Source organism: Typopeltis vanoorti, chromosome 9 (genome assembly GCF_054136105.1).
Source record: "Typopeltis vanoorti isolate ZY-2024b chromosome 9, IOZ_Tvanoo_1.0, whole genome shotgun sequence".
Lineage (NCBI taxonomy): Eukaryota > Metazoa > Arthropoda > Arachnida > Uropygi > Thelyphonidae > Typopeltis > Typopeltis vanoorti.
Window position 1 is genome coordinate 27,727,414 of NC_143557.1, and position 24,762 is coordinate 27,752,175.

Below are 24,762 nucleotides of genomic sequence, written 5' to 3' on the forward strand. Positions count from 1 at the left end.
AGACACTTGAATATAGATATGTCTACTTCGATGCAGCTCGAAGTGGGCATGTTCCGTACTCACAACGTCGAACCAGCGTAATAGCAAACAATTCAGGTTTATTCAGGAGTTCTTGGAACAAATTAGCCTGCCCCTCCTTCAGAGCATGTATACGGCATTGTTTATTTTCTGGAAGGAAATATCGAACAGGAATCAGTCTCCCTATTGCGTCCGAAACGTTTTCTATGGGATTCAGATCTAGGAAGGGTGCCGGCCACTCGATTCGACTAATATGCTCGGTCTCCAGAAATATCTCCACTGCTCTTGTACGATGCGGTGCGGTATTGTCATCCATAAAAATGAATTCTTCGCCTACAGCAGCACGGAATAATCGAATAGGCGTTAAAAAACATCGTTTCAATATCGTTCACCATTCATAGCACCTCTTTTCCAGCACTGAAGCTCGGTGAATACATCAATACATCGGTGAATATACTACTTTCACACCAGATCAGACTTGTGTAGAATCGGAGGCAAGACAGAAACAACTCTCATCTGTAAAGCGTACATTAACCTATTAGTATCTTGTTCAATTTTATGGATACAACACCACTTAAAAGGTAATCTACGATGAACTGTGGATAAAGGGACATAGATTACAGGTCTTCTGGCGTATAGGCCTAGTTGTTGCAGACTTCATGAAAGAGTTTGTTGAGATATCCTCGTACCTGTGCTTAAATGGAGGCGAATTGCAATCTGACTTGCCGTAGTGCTTCGATTACCTTTTCTTGTTGTAACCCTAAAATCTGTTTTCATGCACCGGGTTAGAGCGAAGGTGACCTCTTACCAAACGTCTGGAACACATTCTATTGTTGGAAACGCTGTTCAGAACCTGGATAAAACGCTACGTGAGATTCCAAACTCACTGGCAATATCAGTAATTTTGCAGCTTTCTGCAAGCTTTAAAATAATTCTCACTCGCGGGAAATTATGTACATGATGTCTTTGAGACATTACAAGATATCCAAGCTTGAACTTTATTCCTTCGCGAAAAGAACTTTCTTCCAAATCGATTCGCTAGCCAGTCTTTTGCCTTTTAACCTTTTGAGTACTACCACGTGACTCTGAGCTCGATTCGAAAATTTGAATGTTTATTCGCTTTCTACTTGAAATCGTCAGTTATAGAAATTGCATAATAAGCATAATAAATACACGTAATAAACAGTTTGTTTGCGTTGCATTATACAAACTATGATAAAACTAAAAACTAAACTAAACTCAAATAAAATAAAAATAACAACAATTTTTTTAGGCAATATGGTTTTTAAAGTTTTTAAAGCAGTATAATTCAGGCGAAGCGCAAATATAAATGATAAGAAATTAATTCCTGTCTTTTTTAATTTAAGTTGTAACTGATTTTTGTTATCCTTCGTGAGATTAACACCTGAGTACTTGGAGGCCTGAAATGGTTATAAAAAGTTCTATATTTGTTCTACAGCAGAATTTCTGGAGTCCAACTCACGGATGCTAGAGATTCTTGAAATTTACAAAGCAGAAAATGGTAATTGAAGAACGTTACATCATCGTTTCTTTGGTAAACATGAAATTATGTTAATGGGGTGCCGTATTTTTGATGCTTATTTAGTGTGCAAATGCTCCTTTTAGATTGAAATACGCGCAAATGATTTCAAACAGGCAATATTAATCTATCGGTCCTTGCACTACGTTCCCGTCTTCCTTAAGTGAATCGGGAGATATATATTTAGAAAAATAAATAAAAAAAACAAATTATTCTCATAATGTAAGCATAATACTAGCATATATGCTTGGTTTTTCCCTTTATTATTTATTTTATTTTGATTACTTTCTCCCTGTTTAATTTAGCATTGCCTAATCTTAATGGACATTAAAAGCTTTCTTCTTGTTAACTAGATTCTTAGTTATAAATACGAAATCCATAAACACTGAAAACATTTTACTTATTTTAGAACCTCCTACTTGAACTCGTTGTTCAATTTCTGAGCCTGATTCCTCACTGCTCCAATGAAATCATCGTGGCCTCCTATCTGAGATGTTACTACAGAGAAATGATTCCACCCATAGTGTCTCAGGATGTCCAGCATTGCTTCGCACTGATGCACAATAGATGGTGCAAGTTGTAATACTTTTGAGTTTGGCCCACGCTGCATGAAAGAAAACGTTTCGTCAATAAGTGAGGAATTACTGAAATTTTGAATACTGAAAGTATTTATCTCTTCTTCCTCTCACGAAGCGGATAGTCATATAAAAAAAAACAGAAGAGATAAGTACTCAACTTACATTTAATTTAATATTAAATTTCAGAAAACAAACTCAAAACGATTTCTATTAAAACATGCATCATTACCATGCCAGCAGCCTTCTTAACTAATTTTAAAAGCGGTAATTTCATAGTCACTATAAGTCAAGAAATAAAAATATGATGTACTTCATTTTTTAATGCAAAAAGTTTACATGCACTCCTTTTTTTTTCGTGAGAGAGAGAGTGAGAGAGAGAGTGAGAGAGAGAGAGAGAAAGAGAGAGAGATCAGCTCTGCAAAAATGCAACATATCGTTTCTGACAGTGCTTGACAACGGTGTTGATAGAATTTATTTCTAAGCTGGAGGACATCATAAGCAAAACCCAGTTATAGACACTTTATAACAGTTATAAGAGATTTCTTAATAATCTTAAATTTATGTCTGTCAGTTTTCAAGCTGCAGCATGTAAAATGTAGTTACCTCAATAAATCGGAATAATAAAGGCAACTGAAATGAGGAAAAATTTGGATCCTGTTATGCAGTCTAAACTGTAATTCTGATTTTTCAACAGGCATGCTACGCTTAGGCATTAAACAAGATAATTCCACACTTCCTTTATATACTTTAAGCCATATTATACAATTAAAAATGAACGAAAAGGTTTCAATAAACATTACTCCCAGAGACTTCGCGTTTCCAAGTTTACTTTCTATCTAGAAGGTAACATATATCAACGCAGATAGAAGGTAACATAGATCACAGTAGGAGTTCAAAATGACCCGGTTTTCAGTCACGGAGACAATGAGAAATCTCACCAATGATAATTTATCATGCTCGAAAGTTCATGGCTGGTGTCTAATGGAAGATCCGTGTTCACCACGTTCCAATGTATTTTCCAATGGGAGAGAGAGTGCATCATTTTAAATGACCTCATAAATGAAAATCCACAGGATTTAAGACCAATGATTGCGGAGGCCAATTGGTATACCTGGATCAATCTGTCTTTCAGTAAATTGGTGGAGTTCCATCTTGAATGAAAATAGGTTTCTCCTGCAGGTGAAGAAAGCTCGTCATGGAAGATGTTTTCTACCAGTTTGTTGACATTATGAAAGAAAAGTATTATAAACTAGTTTAACAAAACAGATGACCAGTCTCCGTTTCCAGAGAACTGCTGCTGATTTATTGATTGGACAGATTCATGTGGGTTTCCATTGGACAACACGTGATTGTTGTTATAGTTGAAAATACCATTTCGATTCACTATCGCTCCGTCAGTGAAAAGCACATAACAGGGAAATCGTTGGTCTCACGTTCAATCTTGTAAAAATAATTAACAAAATACCAGTCTGTTATGGTGTTACTGTGATAAAAATATGTGAACTCGCAGAAAATGCCGATAAGGCAGATAAGGCTTTGAAGTAAAAGACGTAAATAAAGAGTGTTTAGGATGCAGTTGCTGTTGGCCTAGTTGGCTGTATAGTTAAATTATCCACTCTAGGACCAACATTCTGACTGTTCATATCCTGGCGTGTCATTGGATGCTTGCGATAAGGTGGGGGATGAATTTCGTTGCTGGTGTGTGAAGACCGCTTTGCCGCCTTTTTTTTTTTTAAAGATTGCAGTGGTATGAAAAAGTTCCGCTTTGTTTTCTAGAGTAGGGATTATATAAAAAATTAAACAAAAGTAATAAAGAACCGTTGGCCCTTCCACTGCACTAATATAACCAAATATAACCAAAATTTCAGGAGATATTTGGAGTAGAGTAATTCTTATTCTAATTACAAGCACGGTGATTGTAATTAGAATAGGTGCTTGAAGCACCCATTGAAAATTGACAAACATATTGAATTCTAATATAAGAGACAAGATGTTTGATTATAACTGGGTTTTTAACTGGGTTAACACGTGTGTGTTTTCTAATAAATCCTGGCAGCTTGCTACCTAAAATATGCAATGGAAATGTTGCTTGCTTGCTTGATGTTTAAATAGTTCAATAATGTTATTTTCATATCCATATCACCAGCATGTCAGCAATAATTTCGGAATTTGCTTGTGAGAAATAATTTCGGGGCAGCAGGCAGAATTAATTAATTATTATTTTTTTAATTTTTTTTCCAAAAAGAATACTGCTTGAAGCAAGAAAGCACAGCCTTTTAGTGGTATGTGATTGGCGATTTACGTACGTTTCTTAGCGAATTTTCTATATGCATGTTTTAAGGCATGCCGTATATGTGCAACTCTATGTGCAGCAATGCGACTACATTCAAGCTTGTGAATGATACATGCTAGTTTGCGCTTAAATATTCATTCCGTCATTCTGGTCTCATATCATTGTAATATTCCAGTCTTTGAATGAATTTCAATAAGTATTATAACCTCGCAAGAATATTAAAAAAAAAAAAACGTCCCTATAAGCATTAAAACTTTTGCTTCAATTTATTGCTGTGGAGGATGTATGGATTTATTCCAAATAAATTCTAAATAAATTCTGGTTAACAAAATATTAAAAAAAAACGATTAAAATAGGCTAACTCAGTGATAGGCTATCATTTAAATCAAACTGCTAGTAGCATATATCAACTCAAATATCATTTGACTGGATCAGATGAAAGTTAACTTGAATTCCGACAACACTGAAGTTATTCCAAGTCCTGACCTATAAACACCGCCTTTCTTTTAGTTGGTTATCAAGTGGCACATTCATTTATGGCATTTCTTATCGCCATTCCAAACAACAACAACAATAATAATAATAATAATAATGATATCCGCTTTAATCCATTTTTAACGAAATCGGATAATTTTCAATGCTTGAAGCAAGGAACGAAACCCTTTTTGGTGGTACGTGATTTGCGCTTTTTTCTTAGAGGGTTTTCTATGAAAATGTTTTGAAGCATTCCATATCTGGGCAACAATGCGATTACTTTCAAGCATGCGAAAGATACCTGTACTTTGCAATTTATCCAGCAGACGGATGAAGCTTTTAGGTTTTTTTCTTTTCTTTTTTTTTTTTTCATGTAAATTCGGATTTACTCGTATCTCACATGGATAGAACGGGTAACGTACATATTCCTTGCCTTAGCGCCACAGCACCGATTTTTTCAATTCAAATAACAATATGGAGTAAATGGCAATCCGGTCTCTTACTGGTAAGTAACACAGAGCACACTGAGACTTCACTGACAACTTTTATATGTTCAAAATTTAACTGTTTTATATCCTAATATGTTTCTCCATGCAAATAGGAATAAACAAAATACAAACAATAAACGAACATGCAAAACTTTAATGCACAACACACTAAAGAGCAAACTACCTGTGTCTGCGTCCGGCGTAAGGCAGCGATAAGGAAGAAGAAATACAATTTTATATTCAGCAACATCCAGGAGCGCTTGCTGTGAACAGGCATGATGCATATTATTCCCATCAACAACAAGCGAACTCTACCTAAAATGCCATGCTCTCAGGCTACATATTGTTTCTCTTGTACGTTTGTGCACACGCAGAATTAATGACTTATATCTACAACATATAACAACAAATATCTTTGTACAAATTCATCACTTCTTCTTTTTATCCCTTTTCGGGAATAAACCATTTCATAAATAATAATACAATACTACTACATATGAAATAAATTTAAATGAAATAAATGAAAGCATTCTATTCCAGGAGTATTTTCGTAGCCTGAGTTTTAAATAAAGGGAGTAAGGAAACAAAGTTGCCACATTTTGTGTGCAACAAAAAGCACACAACACAGTACTCGTCAACTATAAAAAACACAAACATTTAGGAAATAATTTTTCTGTTTATAGGAAATGAACGTCTACTGAGCATATAATGTATTTTTGAATGTTTCATAGCACACAAGCTAAGGTCCAATGGTGAACCACAAGAATAGTTAAGAACAAAATCTGCCAAATGCATTTAATATACAAAAATATATTTAATTTAACATCATAGAAATTTATTATAAGTTATTTTTGTTTTTAATTTTCATGATACTATACTGGTATCCAAATCCCAAGAACGAACAGTATTTCTGAAGATTACAATCGCAAATTCAAAACAATCAGCCTATGGCATATTTAAATAACTTATTAAGTTATTTTTGAAATAACTTAATAATGTTCCCTCATTTACTTCCCCGTCCTAAGAGATGGGCTTAACGAGGGATTAAATATGTACAGTATTTTATAAGTACAGTACTGTATAACGTATTTTATAAGTACAGTTACACAGTACAGTATAACGAGAGATTAAATACGAACAGTATTTTATGACTAATTTTTGAAAAATAATAAAAAGGCACGATATGTAACGGAACATGATTTGTATAAAAGAGCGTTGAAGAAAGAAAATAAAATGAGAGAGTTAATAAAAGAGAGTATTAAATTTCCAAGAAATGGGACAGAGATTATGATTTTCTGATCCTTCTTCTCCGCGACTTCGGTACTAATTTGTAATGAACCTTCTGGGACAGAACTGATATAAATCTCCACAGCATAGAATAGCCATCATGTGCATCGTTTAGAAGAGAGAAATTGTTACAAAAAAAGAGAGGTGGTACATAGCCGGTTGCCCCTGGGCTCTGATTTGTTTAGGAGAAAATGAGAAAATGGCCACTATCAGATTTGTTATTGGTTGCTATGAAAATATTTAAGAAATTGTTTCGGAAATAATACGTGGTTAAATCAATAAAAATTTGATTAAAATAAACGGAACGCATTCTTTAACTTAAAAGCACACGACTCTTTTAAGAATGAGTTAGCATCTGAGTCATCAAACGCCATTGCAAGTAGCTCATAAATAAGCGATCATTTCCATTACAAAGTTCTCTTCAGATTTCATTTAACATTAATGTATCAATGATCGGCGAAATAGATATCATTCTTTCATCTGTAAGTGTTACTATCTTAAAAATGGAGAATATAATTAAAAATGTATTTAAATGCGGCTTTTCTCCTCGCTTTAAATGAATTAAATGGGCAGAGATTATTACAATTTGATTAATATTTGTTTTTCGTGACCTTCTTCTCTTCTCGTGTAAGTTTTTCTTTCCTTTTATTTTTTTAACATCAACATAGAAGCTACAGAATCTATTGTATATCTGTATCAAGTATGGGTTAGCCATTAAGGAGAAGAAAGAACTCAAGTTAAGATGTTTTTCTTGAATGGAGACTGAAAACAGTGGGACAAAGACTGTTATAGCTTATCCTTAAATCTTATTATATCCTTTCCCCTCTTCATAAAATGAAAAATTCCATCAATTAATATCTGTATGACCCTTTCAGATGTTGGTAAATCATCCCTCCTAATATTTGTTTGTGTCAACAGTCCAGTTTTCTCAATCTCCTTTCATGAAGTGAATTCCACAATCCCGATAAAATGACTTTCTTATCTTTACAAGATTCGTAGCTACATTTCAGTTATTTGGAAAGTTGTATTTTTTATGCTGTTCCCACCCACGAAAGGTTATTAGTAAACCTATAGTACATTTGTATAGTGGGTGGGCTACGGATTTTTTTCCCATTTTATCAATTATATATATATATTCACAATTTTGAATTTATTTTTCATAGTCCGGGAACCCTGCTCTACAGAACAAACATAGAACTTTTTAAAGCCACTTCAAGCCTCTAATAAAGAGGACAGTGGTCTCACACTGGGTAAAGAAATCCATCTCCCACCTAAAGACAATCATAAACATCCATGCCTACAGCGGAATTCGAAGGCCTGTGAGCTGTTGGTTGGAGAGCGGGCAAGTAAACCACTCATCCAACCAGCCGGCAACCTTTGTTATTTGGCCGTTTAACTTTATCTTCTTCTCTACTAAAACTCCAAGACCTTGATCAGTTCCTTCTAGAATAATGCCAGCAAATAATGATCAGTTTAATAATCAATCAAATAATCGATTATCGGCGATAATCAAAAATTACATCAATATAATCACCCAAAATGCATAACTTTAAATTTAGTAACACTAAATTAATAGCCATTTTCACATACCCACATTCCAGTATATTAAAATGTACAGCAATTAATGCATATCAGCAGCATTCCAGATGATCCTGCCTATCTTTGCATCATAAAAACGTAGCTGTACGCCACCTGTCACATATATCCAAATGTCATTAATGTATGGATTGAATGATAATGAACCAAGGACTGATTTTTATGGTGCAGCATTTTTAGCTTAAATCTTTCAGACTCACTTCCACCCATACCACTTTTGATATCTGTCAGTCAGCCATCCTCTTATCTACGCTAATATTTTATGACAGAAACTCATATTCTCCAATTCGAGACTCCGTAGCTCAGTTAGTACAGTCGAAGCCCTTTGGTCGGAGAGACCTGGGTTCGATTCCCGTCTGTGACGTGAGGAATTTTCATCATGTCTCTTTCGACGAAAGGTGAGTTATGAGGCGGTCTCATATGGAGGTAGGGGGATTTTCATCCGGAAACTTGGGTGTTTCGTCACCACAGAACGGACAAACCGGCCCAATGAACACATTCAACTATAGACCTATTCAGTGGGAATTCCCGTCGAATCGTAAAGGGCCACGAAGCCCAATACATAAAGGAAGAAGAAGAGAAGATTTTCCAATTTATGCAATAATCTTCCATGTTATAATCTGACAAAATCCTTAGCAACGTCAAAAATGATCATTGAGTATCCATTTCCCTCTGTCTAATTCAATGGTAACATTATTATAGAATGTGAGAAAGTTGCTCAAACTGCCCTTCAATATAAACCCATGCTGTTCTTTGCAAGCATAGTTTCTTTGTCAACTCATTTCTGTATGCGAGCGCTAAGCAACTTTTCCAAAATCTTCACCACCACTCCAGAGATACTGTTGAGTGAATAGTTGCATACTTCCGTCTTCGCAACACCCTTCTGCAATGGTATTACCACATATTCTTTCTATTTCGACTCCAATGGAACTGTCCCTGTTCTGAGACCGAAATTATACATAGTGGTCAAAGGAATACCCAGTTGAGTTGAACACTTTTTAGCATGCTTTTAGCAAAATGGACACCCATTAGCTTCACCATATATTCTGCATGTATCACCCGAATACCATCAGAATTCAGTAGAGTTATTCTTTTATATTCGTTCTTTCGATTACTTACAGCATAATTAGACTTATTTTGGGTCGTCCTTAGCTTGCAGAGCCACTTGCGTTTCGTAATCAGACAGAAAGCTGTCTGATTACGAAATGATTCTTCTGTCCATTTATGATTCTTCTGGCCTGCAATTTTTAATTTTCATAACTGACATCATCCTTATGCACACGGTATTACTTCCACATCGTCTTTATGACTATGTCACTCCTAATGTATTTATTATTCGAGCTCTAGAGAGAGACATTTGGATATTACATCATTTCACTATTTTTAACAGCTTCCCATGCGATAGCGATGTCCTTTCCATATAACTATCGATACTATGGCGGAGAACCCAGCATAATCCTCATTTGGTCATAATTTACCCCCATTGTAGTTAGTTACTTCCCAAGTCATTATGGAATGATCACTGTCACCAACCGTAGTTGGAACAGATACGTCTTTAAATGAAATCCTTCTAATACTATCATAAGAGCTAACAATCTTTGCCCTCGAGTTCCTTCTGTCGCATACTGCTTGAGGAAATTGTCTCGCAACATATCAATGAATTCATTTTCGTTCTTGTGATAACATTTCACTGATAGTCAATCAATGATCAGATAAATAAAGTCCACTATTATGATTACTTGTTTGACGCCCATCATCTTGATTTGTTAATGCATTTCTTCATCACTAGCAAACGATCTACTAAGTCTGTAACAACACCGCACTATTTATTTGAACTGGTTAAATTCCTCGTCACATCAAATCGCTTCGAATTCACTGCAACTAGAAGACCGTTACTAGAACTGCAGTTATATGTCTCAACTCTACACTGGATCTTAGATCCAATATCATCACCAGCACTCCCCTCCTCTCCTAAAAATACTGTACCCTTTACACTCGATACCAGTTAGTATATCTGCCTCTATTATCCAGTTCTTACTAATGCATAAAATGTGCGTTACCAATGTATTCAATAATGTAGGGGAAAAAACTCCTCATTTGTTTCTTATATTCTTAGTATTCGTGTACAGACTTAATAAGTTACCTTCACTCTTTTTTTTTTTGTATACAATTGTGTGCAGTCTACGTGACACAGTTAGATGACTTACAGATCTCTCTTCTTATCTAGTGGCTCACTTTTCCAGTCATATGCACATGCTAGATAAGTCAGAACTGGACGAAAGAAAAATCGTTCCTTCCTCATAATCATTTCCATGATAATGCCCATTTCCGTCATGCACACAGTTACATAACATCATTCCAGTTACGTATTTTTCACCATTCCATCCATAATCTATTTTCCCTGTTTCTCTGTGTTAGTTCTCATACTAATTAATAACTTCTCAGGACTCCTGATACCAAACGCATTCAAGTATAGGTCGTCCGTCTTATACAAATCCATTCTTCCCTTAAACTCACTCAACATATTCAAATACTCGCATCCATTTTTGCGACACTAGCTACAAATTGAATCCTTTTCCATCATAGCCTTTTTCGTAATGCATTTCTCTCATATCTATACAATACATACGATTTTCATTTTCTCATTCTCGCTTCTTCTAACAATCTTTTCTTATCCTTTTTCACACTAAACCTATCTCTAGCTAAGTCGGTCTTATCTTCTAAAATTAAGATCTCTTTTGCTTTGCGTTTCATTTTTCAATTGCAGTTTTTATATTTTTAAATTTTGCTTCTAGAAAGTTTGATGTTATAATCTTGGCATCCATCAGCATGTTTTATTGCAGTCTCCATACCCAACGATATCCTTCTTTTTATAATTGACTTTTGATAATTGACAACTGACCTACCTGATTTTCGTTATACGCCAGGTAAATTGATTCATTGCCCTACAGTTTCTAATTTTGTTGCTCAGTTTTCTTATCCTCCCTATGCTACCTTAAACGCCGCTCCAGTTTCTGTAATTCCCGTCGGCTATCTAATAATCTCTTTTAACTGTGTGATTTCTTAGGTTAAATCATTTTTAATATCCCATATCCCCTCAGTATCCTGTTTTGCGGGGAAAGCCTTCTTGTTCTCGACTTTGCTGTTCTTGTTAGCATTCCGTTTCTTGAATTTGTATTTAATAATTCAATATCATTGTAATAAAGGATGCAATGAAAATTCTAAATACTAAACACTATGCATTAATATAGTATAAAACACAAATTTTCCAAGGAAAAAAGAATAAAACTGATAAAAATCACCAATTTTACTCGAGCGCTAAATACATCCACTCATTTGTAAAGGGTTTCATTAAAAGCAAACGAAAACACTTTTCGTTCGTTTAATGAAATTATGCAATACTGGAATAAGGGCGAACGCATTAAGTTGGGTTTCAGATTTCATGAAAGGAAAAAACATGAAAGTAAAAGTTAATGCAATTTATTCCAACATGCATCGAACTTAAATAATCTAAACTGATAGATCATCTGATGAAGCCCTCAACCAAGGAGATTCAGGGGTTTTTCTAACTCTGCCTTGAGGCAAGAAAACTCAAATCAAAACCACAGCTGACAAAATAGCTTTAAACTTCTCTTTTGAAAGCCATACAAACAACTCTCAATTTCTATATTCTCATATCCAGTAATAAACATTACAGAAGGAATAACCATCTACAGCGACTCAAGATCTGCACATGATGCACTAAAAATTGGAAAACCAAAACTCACAGGAAATTCATGAACTACTAACAACTTCAAATTTGAAAAATGAGAACTGCACACTGAAATGGATACCAGCCCATGTAAATATTGGAGGCAGTGAAAGAGCAGACAGACTAGCAAAGACGCAAGACACTTACCTCGAAAATTACACCCACTATCACTAACTGATGCTAACTTTGTCGCCAAAATAAGATTGATACAACAAACTATAAAGAAGAAGAATGAAATCAGTGAAATTATTGAAAGTAGGGAATTAACCACAGTCATCACCAGACTAAGGATGGAACATTTTAAAGGCATGAAAATTCAGCCAGACGGTAGTAGGAGCTATAAAACTTGCAAGAACTGTCCAGGAGTTGAACACCTGCCCATATCTGTTCTTGTCCAGCAATTGCTGCTATTCTACAGAAAATTGACAATAACCCTAGAGTAAAGCTCTACTCCATCAAAGTTCAACAGATTGCCAAATCAGTTCTACAGATCCACGGTCATATCTAGAAGCTCTTCAATGGACTCGACAACAACAACAACGAAATTAAGCATTAGAAACAATTAGATAGAAATTAAGCAATTAGTGTGCAATTCTGAAGAGGTAACAGGTTTTTCAACATCTTTGGTTCATATAAGCTATCATTTTATCTGGAGAAGACAGCAAATGGCTTTTGACAAATAAATGACAAATATGGAATCGTAAGATACCTTTTCTTATATAATACCACCAATACGTACGTTAATTTGATTCAAATGTGTCCTTTTTAGCTATAAATGTAACTTTTCATTACTTGAAGAGTTAAGCATGTCATAAACAAGATTATGCAATGATTCATGTATTAGATAAATTAATCGATAAAGTTAATTTTAGGATAGCTGACCATAATTCCGAAAAAATCTACGACTGTAGTTACGCATAAGATAAAAGATCTTATCTGTCCTATCTAATAAATGGGGAAATAATAAATATTATGGAGAATGGAGGAAGAAGACAAAGTATTATTCTTACCCTCAATCATTTCACATACCTTGTTTTTGCAGAAATATGCGCAGGGAGTATTTCACAATGCTCCACTTGCACTAAATGGTAACGGGTAGTGGTATTTTCCCCGTTTATTAACCAAAATTTCAGTAGTGAGGTTCAATGTGTTTGCTCTCCCTCAGCTGATGTTCTCTTTCTTGCAAGTGCTCTCTATAATTCAGACCTTACCGATTCTGTAGGAGCTGCTGGCCATTCTAAACTTGACACTATCACTTCTTTAAATCATATCTTCAGAGTACAAACACTTGTGTTGCTGTTGTGCTGGATTCACCTTGGATACTGTAATTGTGCAAATGGGTGCACTACTACGACCATTTTATAATTAACAACTGTTTAGATTAATTCTGCACGTGCTTCGTTAACTCTTAAGCACCACTTAAAACTGGCTGTGATTTTATATATTTTTTCAACTTAATCTTAAATGATAATCTTTCCTTAGTAATGAACATAACTAAGATATTTTATTATGCTATGCATTAATTTGTATTTTTATTGTTATTAATTTTACTGTATGTATTTAGATCTTTTCCTTGTTGTAAAGCCAGTAACATGAAGTCAGAAACTGTACTTTTTTTATTTATAAATGGAAGTAATCTTTTATTTTTCACTTCTTTATAATCTCCGGCAATCCTTGTTTTCTAGTGAAACTTCAATTTTTGTTGCGAGAATTATTTGGATTAGTGAAAAAGAAAGAAAATAAAGTCTGATTCTTTAAAAAAGGTATAAAACATGCTTATGGAATTTTTACGAATTCAGAATTATTATGTCAGAATAAATATGTCACAAAACTGTTATCGTTAGAACATACACTATATTTTAAATAAAAATAAATGTAACTTAACACTTCGAGTCACAACTAAAAACTAATTATTTATTAAATATGGGATTAATCTTGAATAATGCATCCTACCTGTTCTAACCCAAAATTATTTGCATTCCAAGCTATAACAGGAATACCCAAGTAATCACTAAGCTTCAGTGTATACTGGATCGACGCTAAATCGTCACTATAAACTCCATCGTTGGTAAAATGTATGATAGTAACGATGTTCGCAGGCAAAATGTGAGTGCAAAGCGTGTTGAGGACTTCTGTTGGGCTGTAAGACTGGGTCATCATTAGGACTGGACTTGCCTTAATATGATAATAATCGGTAAAGTTGAAATTGTAAATGCGGTTCCTGTTTATAAGATCTGTCGAATCACTTATTGTTTTGGCGATTTGTCTCCCCACGGTAATTCTATATGTATACGGAATCAGGGCTCCAAATATTATTTTTTTTTTTTTTACACTTTCCTTGGCTCCAAACAATACTGTAGATAAAATTACGATTGCCGTAGTAAATAACATTCGTTTTTTGTAAAACATGCTGACACATTTAGTTGATATCGATGCTGTCAACCTGTTTTTATCTTTTTTATTTCTCAATTGCACTAACTCGGCATCACAGATCCTTTATCTTGAAACGTACGTAGTCCATCCAAAAGCAACACAATGTCCCAATCCACTAGAATTCCTGAAAAAAGCAAACTAATTTATATAAACTGAAAAACAAAAAAATAAAATTGTAAAATTGAATGATTATTTTTATTTATTAACAAATATTTGTTCAAAACGATATTACTTTCAAACTTTTCCCGTTAACATCGTAAAGTGTTTATAAAGTCTTTCCTAAACATTACAAATATCAAAAATAAAGATAATATTGCCTATTGCATTTTAGAGTAAATATTCGAAAGTTTACTCATATGCTTACTCATCTATTTTATGTCTACTTAATGCAATAAAAGTATTTATACTGCTTTGCTCCATGTTTTGGAAAAGAAGCCGCTTATCTCTTGCTGGAGGGTATTGATTAAAAAGACATAACGTTTTTATATTATTAGCTGTCTTCAAAGCGTTTTAGCTATGGAATATCGAAGAGTCACTTGAGAGGTGTTGATAGAGAAAACAGGTCGTTACCCCACTAAGCTTTCAAGAGTTTATTAAAGAAACGGGAAAATACTACAACATTCATGTATTCAACAGTAAACTTAGCTTGCTCACATTTAATTATTATGATGGCTAATTTCTGATTTGAGGGCACGTAAATCTTAAAAATAGTTTTGACGTTGTTGACGAGTGGAGACATTTATGGTTAAATGAGAGAGAGGAAAAGAACAAGGCAATATCGATAACGTTGAGGGAAGGTGTCTCGTCGCGCAATTTTAATTAACAACCTACAGCCGTAAAGGCTGAGAAGGTTAAGTTATTGAGAACTTAAGTTAACAGAGCATAAACAAAGACGGGCCTTTGGCGTATCGAACTCAATTGTGATAGACAGTTATGGCTTTTGGATACTAAGTTGCTTTCAAAATAATCATTTTAAGTTTTCTTTCAAAAGTCTGACCATCTCCTTCCCCTGCGCATGGTATTACATTTGTGTATAATATATTTCTAAAGGCTCTGCTTTTGAAGAATAGTTGCAGATAAACTGCACTGCACTGTGACAATATTTAAATACATATAAAATCTAACATTACGTAAGACATATTACTTTTTAATATTAATGTTTCTATTCCATTTCTTCAGCTTTGTTTGAGCTGCCGATATCAATGATTTTGTAATTATCAATAAACCAGTATCTACACATGAGAGTGTTGATATTTTACTTTTTCAGCTGGCGATATTAAAATGACTTTTCTTTAATTTTCGCAACAAACTTATCAAGCCAATATCAGTCACCAGTAGATTAACCGAGAATCGTGCTAACTAATAAATACAGTACAGATAAAGGTGCAGCTTCTTTTATATAACCCTCCAGGATGTAAAACATTGTATATGAGAAGCATGGCATTTAACTGCGTGATGTTTAACATTACTTTAATATATAATATACTTATGTATAATATCCTTCATAGTTTTGAGTTTACCCAGTTGAAGATAACAATTTTGAAATCGTTAGCATTATGTTATTTTTAATTACTCCCGATAAAGAATTGTTTTCTTTTTTTATAATGTAAGTTGCACATTCATCTGAAGTAATGAAAACTGCGCACATTAGCCTATTTTTAACCAGCTGGTGAATAAACCAACCTACTGCGGCAGTGTAAATTGAAATAAACAAAGCAGAACGGGGTGAAAATGAAGTAAGTTCATATAGGGACCTTCACTAGTGCTCGCTTCCATGATCAACTCAATTCTAAATGGCAGTAAGCACAGCAGCCACGGAACTCATAACGGAACCCGAATTTCTGAAAAAAAAAAAAGGAAAGAAAAAGAAACATGGTCTTTAGTTCCAAATTCACCGCTAAGAAAGCAATATGTATAACAGGTACAGGATAAATCATATTACCTTCGTAGTAGTTTAAAGTACTAATGCTAGATTGCAATGTGATTGCTGGTTTTTGGATAAATGATCTTAGATTTCAGAGCACACTGTTATCTTCTTCGCACTGTTATCTATTTTTTTTTTTCGGATATCTGAAAAATATAAGCTTTATGTTTCGTCGAATTCTTTTGCTAATGCTCAATTTAATTATCGGAAAACACATTTCAAAATTCTATATAGAAGTACCTAATGGTATTCAAGCTGATCTACTCTAATACTTTGGTCTCAGATAAACTTTTTAAGGGAAACAAGTAGTTTTCTGTTATGTTTGTTCTAAATCGATTTTCTGTTGCAGAGCATTAAGGTTCAATAGTTCTGTAATATTCCTCGAATTTACAAACGGAAATGGACATATAAAAATAAAACACAAAGGCCCAAACCTCAGTCTTATACAAAGGGGAAGGGGCTGAAAAGTTCTGATAAACACCTAGAACAAAAATGATATTAAAGCAACTGATATAACCTCAAGAAAGAACGTAACTTAAAATCTTTAACTCCCATGTTTCATCAAATTGTGATAATTTGTTATTTTCCTTTTAGGATATATAAAAGACATACAATTAAATAATTTTTGTTTTAAGATTTGATTTGATTTGATTTATCAGAAATTTTCAACCACTCCCCCCCACCACCTCATATATCATTGCGTGCAGTATAACACAAGTAGATTGGGGAAAAAATACACCATACGAAGTGGGAAGAATGAAAAGAACAACCAACTTTCCTCTCTCTCTCTCTCTCTCTCTGGTATTTTTGTCACTTTTCTTCTTTAATTAAAGCTGCTTTTCTGTCGGTCTAAATAAGTTCCAGTGCTAGAGCATGTGGGGAAGTTGTCGACAGCCGCGTCTGTCCTGTCTGACGAAATTAGTCCCCCGAGAATCTACCCTTCTATTCAATGTGACATCTGTTCAATCAGGTTCAATGCTGGTGGGAGAATTTCTCCTGAGCACCTAATATTTCTTTCCGTTACTCTCACATTTTCCGATCTTTAAGGTGACAAATCACCTTACCGAGAGAAAGCAAGCAATTATTTGTCGGCATCTTTCTTTTATAAGATCCTTGAAATATAAGTTGATTTCAACAACATCTGTAGATTTTAATCAGAGATGAGCTTTTAATGTACGGAAGATCAGTTACGATATTAGCTTAATCTCTGTGCTCAAAATGCACTTTTTTTTAGCTTGTAAATAGTTTTCTGAACTTATGTGAGATTAATTTTAATTCTCACAATTGCGTGTTTGCAATTACACCTCAACATTGGTAAGTTTTGCAGGTTGTTTCGTAGTTGTCGATGCGAAAGGCAACTGTTAAAGTTACAAAAAGTATGAAGTGTTTTCTTATTCTATCTGCAATACTTAACTTGAAACTCCTAGCTTAGCTTACGAGATTGATGCATATAATCGTTAAAATAATTTTAAAAGTAATTAGTCTTTAATCGATATATATGACAGAGATCCTATTAGTGTTACCAGAAATACATAGAGGTTTTCAAAATATATCGTAGATGAGATTAACAGAGTTATTTCCACCTTCGTTTCTGAGGGGTTAAACACATCTTTTTATTATAGTTACAAATGCTCAAAGTTTCGTTCTTCATATGAAACTGCAATGCACAAAAAAAAAAAAAAAAAAAAAAAAACATTGAAAGTAACAGCCGGTGATACTTTGTACCTTTAGTTGCTAATTCTGAAAGGTCAACCGTTTGCAATCTACAGTATGCGCAATAGTATGCCATGGGACATAGTCATTACTTTTATTAATGACTGTCATTAAACTATTATGCCTGATTATTTAGCAGATTTTTAAAAAATCCAATTTGTATTTTTAAAATCGTCTGTCGGCAACATATATGGAAGGAAATATAATCCATTCTTGCAAATAATAGTAATAATAACAACAACGCATGTTCTTAATTATTAAAGTAACATTAAATATTATTAATTATTATTAAACATTATATTATAACAAAATATTATATTATATTGTAACATAACTAGGTGCTCAGGAGGGTAATTTCAAAAGTTTTGACTGTTGCGCAAGCGTGGCTACTGGGATAATGCTGATTTCTGTGGTTTGTAAGCGAGGTTGTGGAGTTGTTTTCTGTTTCTGATGTTCTTACTCGGAAAATAGGATTTCACAATGGAGGACGAATCTAACTCCGATCTCATATCGCACAATAATCGGCGTTCTCGATTTGTTCAAGAAGAATAAACAAATTAATAAAATCGATGTCACACATTTCGATCTAAATCTTACTCAGAAGAATTGTATTCTGGAAAGTAATATGGGTAGACATCAGATTCGCTTTTCATCAAAGAACTTTCTCAGCAGTTTACCTCCGGTTTCTAAGGCATGACAATTACTTAATATCAAAATAAGTACTTATATAAACATTTAATTTATAGAATGCAAATATTACATAACAAAAGCAAACAATACAAAGAAGATAAATGAATGTAGTTATTTGTTTATTCAAATGGAATTTCCTCCCCGTCCCTATTGGGGAGAGTTGAGCAACCTCATGGGGGGTTAAGTATTTATGGCTGGAGATCTGTGTGTTCAGGGGCCGGTTTGTCTGCTTGCGGGATGAAAACCCCATAAACTGGAGGAAAAAATCCTGCTGTCGACGCCCAAGACCGGCTAACTTGGCTATGGCTGAGAAAGATCCTCAAATTCCTCACTACTTCAACGGGAATCGAACCTGGGACACTCCTTCCCCAGGCCTATGGTTGCGAAGCGCATAGCCACTAGGCTAACCGCGTGGACAATGAATGTAGTAATAATATGATATTCTACTGGGTAGTCAAGATGAGTTCTTCTATTCACATGAAGTTAAAATAGCTTTAACTCAAATTAGACAGGCATTACTTTCACAGTAAAGAAATTTCAGACAAGTTATTTAATTTATAAATTTCGTTATTTATTAACTGGTTTCCAATACAGGCTGACTTGATGAACTAGAAATAGGGATTTCCAATTGATGGTGAATTAGCCAGATTTCATACACAACAGGCAGTTTTCTTCTTCTCGAGGATCTCGTTTTTGATTCTTCAAAATGAGTCAACCGGCCACAGAACACAAACAACTAACAGACGTTACGTTGGCTTCATAGACTTAATTTGCTTCGGTTGTATTTACCACCAAAATCAATCCATATTTTGATGAGAACTAGCAGTTTGGAAACGGCAGTAAAGCCAATGAAAGTCATAATTAAATGTAACTATTCGTGAGAGTGTCTTATAAGCATTGAAGTTTTTTTATTATTATTATTAGTAGTAGTAGTATTTTATTCACATATTTGATACACAGTCAAAACAAGATATCATTTAAACAACAATTAGACTATTTAAATTATACATGTTTTTGTTGTAAAATGTTACAAAATATAAGACTTATTGTTAAACTGATCATAGATTTTTAATTCGTACGTATGTTCGTACAATATCGCTTACCGGTTTCGTTAGCTTTTTCAAGGCTTGCGCAGTACAAAAAAATGATAAATGCAAAAAAGGTTTAAGAATACAAAAAAAAAAAAAAACGTTACTACCTGTCAGTTAGCTAAGGTAACATATCTGCGTGACATTTCTGTTCAGTATCATGAACACACGTTACATACAAACGCGTAATATGATTATTCGCGTACTGCAGTTCTGTTGAACTCAGGGAATTTATTAGATTTTTCCAAGTATCGTTCAGTATGGTCCCTTGATTTCTGTTTAGGTTTGCTGCCTGTACGTAGCACTACTGCTGCTTCTTTAAATAATCGCTGTCTGTAATCTTCGTCTACGTAGGGCATAGAGCTGTTATTCCAGTCTATAGTGTGGTTCGAAAGTTGAAAAGTGATGTGCTAACCCGGAGGTGAACGTTCGGTTGTGATTTACATCGCCAACATGTTCTTTCTGTCTTATTTCCTAGATTCTCCAAGTTTGTTCAATGTAAGAAAGGCCGCACGTGCATGGAATATTATACACAGCTGGATATTTATAAAATGGAACAAAATTTAGGAGATTTTAGAACCTGTCTGATGCTAGTAGTTGGTTTAAATACAACCCTAATGTTATGGGCCTTTAACAATCTCGCAATTTTGGTGGAAGTTAAACCCATAAAGGGGATGTCTGCTGTTGAAATGATGGGAAACTGTTCTTTCTTGTTGGTTATCTTTGTATAGAAATTTGTTGATGACGTTTCGAGGATAACAATTTTGCAATAGTGTTATAGCAATTTGAGACAATTCTATTTTGGTGTATTCTTCTGCCGCCTTTTAACTTTCTAGTGGAGAATATCGCTGGCTTCTAATATTCCTAAGTATATTTATAGTGTTCGTTATCTGAAATTGCTTTCATATATTTCTTTTGATCAAAATTAAAATTGCTAGTGTGATTAATGTTTTCTCGTTTAAAGGATAAAACTGCGCATTTAATTAAAACCAAATTCCATTTTGTTATCCTGGAACTGTCTTGAGTAAAAAGTTTATATGCTGTGCCGATTTTCAATATAACTTGAAGTACAATAGATGGGAAATTTTAATATATACATAATTATTATAGCGAGACTGAAAATTAGAGGGAAATTATTCTCTCTCTCTCTCTCTCTCTCTCTCTCTCTCTCTCTCTCTCTCTCACAGACACACACACACACACACACACATACACACACACACACACACACACACACACACACACACACACACACACACACACACACACACACACACACACACACACACACACACACACACACACACACACACACACACACACACACACACACACACACACACACACACACACACACACACACACACACACACACAAAAAAAAAAAACTATAACAAATCCAATCCCTCTGAAACACTATTACAAGAACGCTAACATACCATATCCAAATGCAACCACCCTTTCAAAAAGTTAAACCGCGCTCAAGCAGTAGTAGTCCATATTCGCGTCTACTCGCTACCCGGAAAAAAGCATATCTATATACATATATATCTTCACATATAAGTTTCCAAGAACGTACACATACACAGCTAATTCTTTACCTGGCTTGCAACGAGTATTGAAACAAAACCACAAAACCACCGCCATCTATTATCTTCTTCAGATAAACTCGCAGAAGCTTCGAAGAAGAAAGCAGAAATGCCCAAACAAATGATTAAAATTATTATTGTGTATAATAATATGATAATAATATTGTTTATGTAATAATAAAATTATTCCATAACCAATATCGTTAAAATGAAAAAGATCACTCTTAGCATATTAAATGAACCATTGAAAATATGCATGCGAAAAAAATGTGAAATACATTATTATTAATATTTATGAATAAATATATATAATATTATTTACTTAACCTTCTGAAATGAATATTTGTATTGAACAGAAAATGTGACAGCACCTTAATCGTATATTTTTAAATATTATGTATACGGGATAAGGATAATAAACTTGTCAGTGTCGAAAAAAAAAATATTATTATTATTATTAGACCTTTGTGGAGCCGCAGTACTCATCGCGGGAAGCCACTCTAACCTTTATAACCTTACCCTATCCACCATCAGCATACCGTACCGTCTAAGAAACGCACACTACATATGATGCTTCGGTTAACTGCGCTTCATCTTTGGCTGAGTTGCGTATTTTTGAGGTAAGTAAAACTCCAGTTTCCGTTGTATGTAGGGGAAAACTTGCTACCACCATATCAGATTGGATGACTTAGGAAGTTGCACTTCAGTGGATGCAATTTTTCGCAAACTTGTAATCACCTTTGAAACTGTCAAGTTTCAAAGTGCAAACATTGTTTTCCAGTTTGGTATTCTCTCTCCTTGAATCAAGTCTAATTCTAAGTGAAAGTGATTTTTTTTTTTAATTCACTTTCAATACTAATAAAACGGAAAGAAATTCTCCAAAGTTCAAACTTCGATCGGTGCAATTCCACTACTACGAAATCATAAAATAACTGGTATATGTTAACTTACAGAAGAAATAAAAATGCTTCGTCTCTACGTTTTGATTGAGTATTTGTTCCACGTTTTTGAATTATATGTTTGATACGTTTCTTACAGCAGCAGCGTGTTGCTTTTTACCTAAAATTCATGTTTTACTATCTAAAATATATTTCTAAATGGAACGAAGGGATGTTCATAGAAATAAATATTTTTATAATACTGGTATTTTATTAATGTTTAAATAATTTACTTAGAAAAGCACCTTCTGAAACTTGCATTACTACATTAAATTGCATTTACAAGTATGGTGACTGCTTAGTAATTGTATCATGCATTGCCTTATTATAAAAGATAATGCATTAATTCTCAAGGGAAGCTTAAATGCAGTTTTCATTTATTTTATACAGGTTTGCAGTGTATAAAGCAATTATAGTAAGTAGTAGGGGTGGCAGTTTGAACCAAATGCTTCCGGTGGGCATGGCTTCATGAGTCAGGAAATTCCCTGTGGGCATATGTGTCAATGGCTTCAGTTGTTGTGTTTTGGTTCGCATGTGGAATTGTGGGTGTTTTTTTGGTTCGCGTATGGAATTATGGGTGATGGTAGAGATAAGGATTCGTCTTGTGATTGGTGGGACACTTTAAACCAAATGCTTCCGGTGGGCATGGTTTCATGGGTTTGGAATGTCAGGAATTTCCCTGAGGTCATATGTGGCAATGGCTTCAGTTCTTGTGTTTTGGTTCGCGTATGGAATTATAGGTGATGGTAGAGATAAGGAATCGTGTTGTGATTGGTGGGACACTTTGAACCAGATCAAGATCAAGATAAAATAAGGAATCATGACGTGAATGTTTGTTGTTATGAGATGTAGATAAGTGACATCATTTGTTAGTTGTAAATAAGTGATGTTGTTGTTTTGAATGGAAAAGGGAGATATATTAGAGATAAGGAATCGTGCCGTGATTGGTGGACAATTCTGCCCAGATCAAGATCAAGATAAGATAAGGAATCCTGAAGTGAATGTTTGTTGTTATTGAGTTTGGAATGATAATTTAATTTAATTATATGCTATGTAACTCAAACAAACTGTTTTTTTTTTCCTTCTATAGATGGTTGTACTAATTTTCCAATACATTTTGGGGTATTTCTTTACTGTTAAAGGGTGGGAATTCTTAGAGTATGTCGTGATGATGGGTGTGATTAGGTTTTCTGAATAATTTAATTATAATGGTGTCCTTAATCACACACACACACACACACACACACACAGACACACATTCGACATGAAAAGTCGCTAATGTATCCATGTTGATACTTTAATATGTATCCTATGATTATTCTTACGAAAAAAAAAACTATTCAGTATTAGAATTACGCTTACCAAAAAACATACGAACATTGATTATTGTATTACAATTAAAAAAAAAACAAAAAAACTTACATTTCTTTCCAGAATGGGAACATCTTGGTACTATCTAGGTTTTCTGAATATTCCAAATTGTTGATTAACATATATTCACAGAACACAAACACAAGTCTGAAAAGACAGTTCACATTTTCATTATTGGTTACTGTGGCTAACATATATTCACACCACAAAACATAGGAGTTGAAAGATATTTCTGTAAATAACCAGAAAAGCTAGTGGACTACTTAATTTACATTACTATCCGATTGGTTCTCTTGTATTAAGTCTTTCCCACTCTTGCCCAAGCTTGGTGGGAAAGTCTATGCACCGTTTTGTTTAGGGTAAGTGTTATTTCCGGTTTCGAATTCCGACTGCTGTTAGAGTATGGAATTCTGACAAGTGAAATTATTATTTTTTTTCCCCAAATTGATTGGTTATTTTCTGTATTTTACTTTTAAAGGTCATATTCTAACAGAATAACCGAGCAAAATTAATTCTAAATATTCTATGTTGATTATCAACATATATTCATAGAACACAAATACAAGTCTGAAAATGCCGTTCACTTTTTCATTATAGGTTACTGTGGCTAACATATATTCACACCACAAAACACACAAAACATAGGAGTTGAAAGATATTTCTGTAAATAACCAGAAAAGCTAGTTGACTACTTAATTTAGATTACTATCCGATTCTTTCCCATTGTTGCCCAATCTTGGTGGGAAAGTCTGTGCGCCGTTTTGTTTAGGGTAAGAGTAATTTCCTGTTTCGAATTCCGAGTGCTGTTAGGGTATGGAATTCTGACAAGTGAAATAATTTTTTTTTTTTTAAATTGAATGGTTATTTTCTGTATTTTACTTTTAAAATTCAGTTTAACTACATATTTTAACAGAATAACTGAAGCAAAATTAATTCTGAATATTCTAAATTGTTGATTATTAACATATATTCACAGAACACAAACACAAGTC

At 34.1% G+C, this 24,762-nt stretch overlaps 1 protein-coding gene across 1 annotated transcript in view; it reads right to left on the minus strand.

Moving 5' to 3' along the window:
- LOC150102939 (glutamate receptor ionotropic, NMDA 2B-like) overlaps positions 1–14,502 on the minus strand; it is a 173,188-nt gene extending 158,686 nt beyond the window's left edge. The window contains exons 1-2 of the mRNA XM_090397451.1: positions 13,979–14,502; positions 1,978–2,162 (exon numbers count right to left, since the gene is read on the minus strand). Coding sequence (XP_090253577.1) covers positions 1,978–2,162; positions 13,979–14,434 — 641 coding nt within the window. The 5' untranslated portion in view covers positions 14,435–14,502. The remainder of the gene's footprint in view (positions 1–1,977; positions 2,163–13,978) is intronic.
- Positions 14,503–24,762: the final 10,260 nt, after the last annotated feature.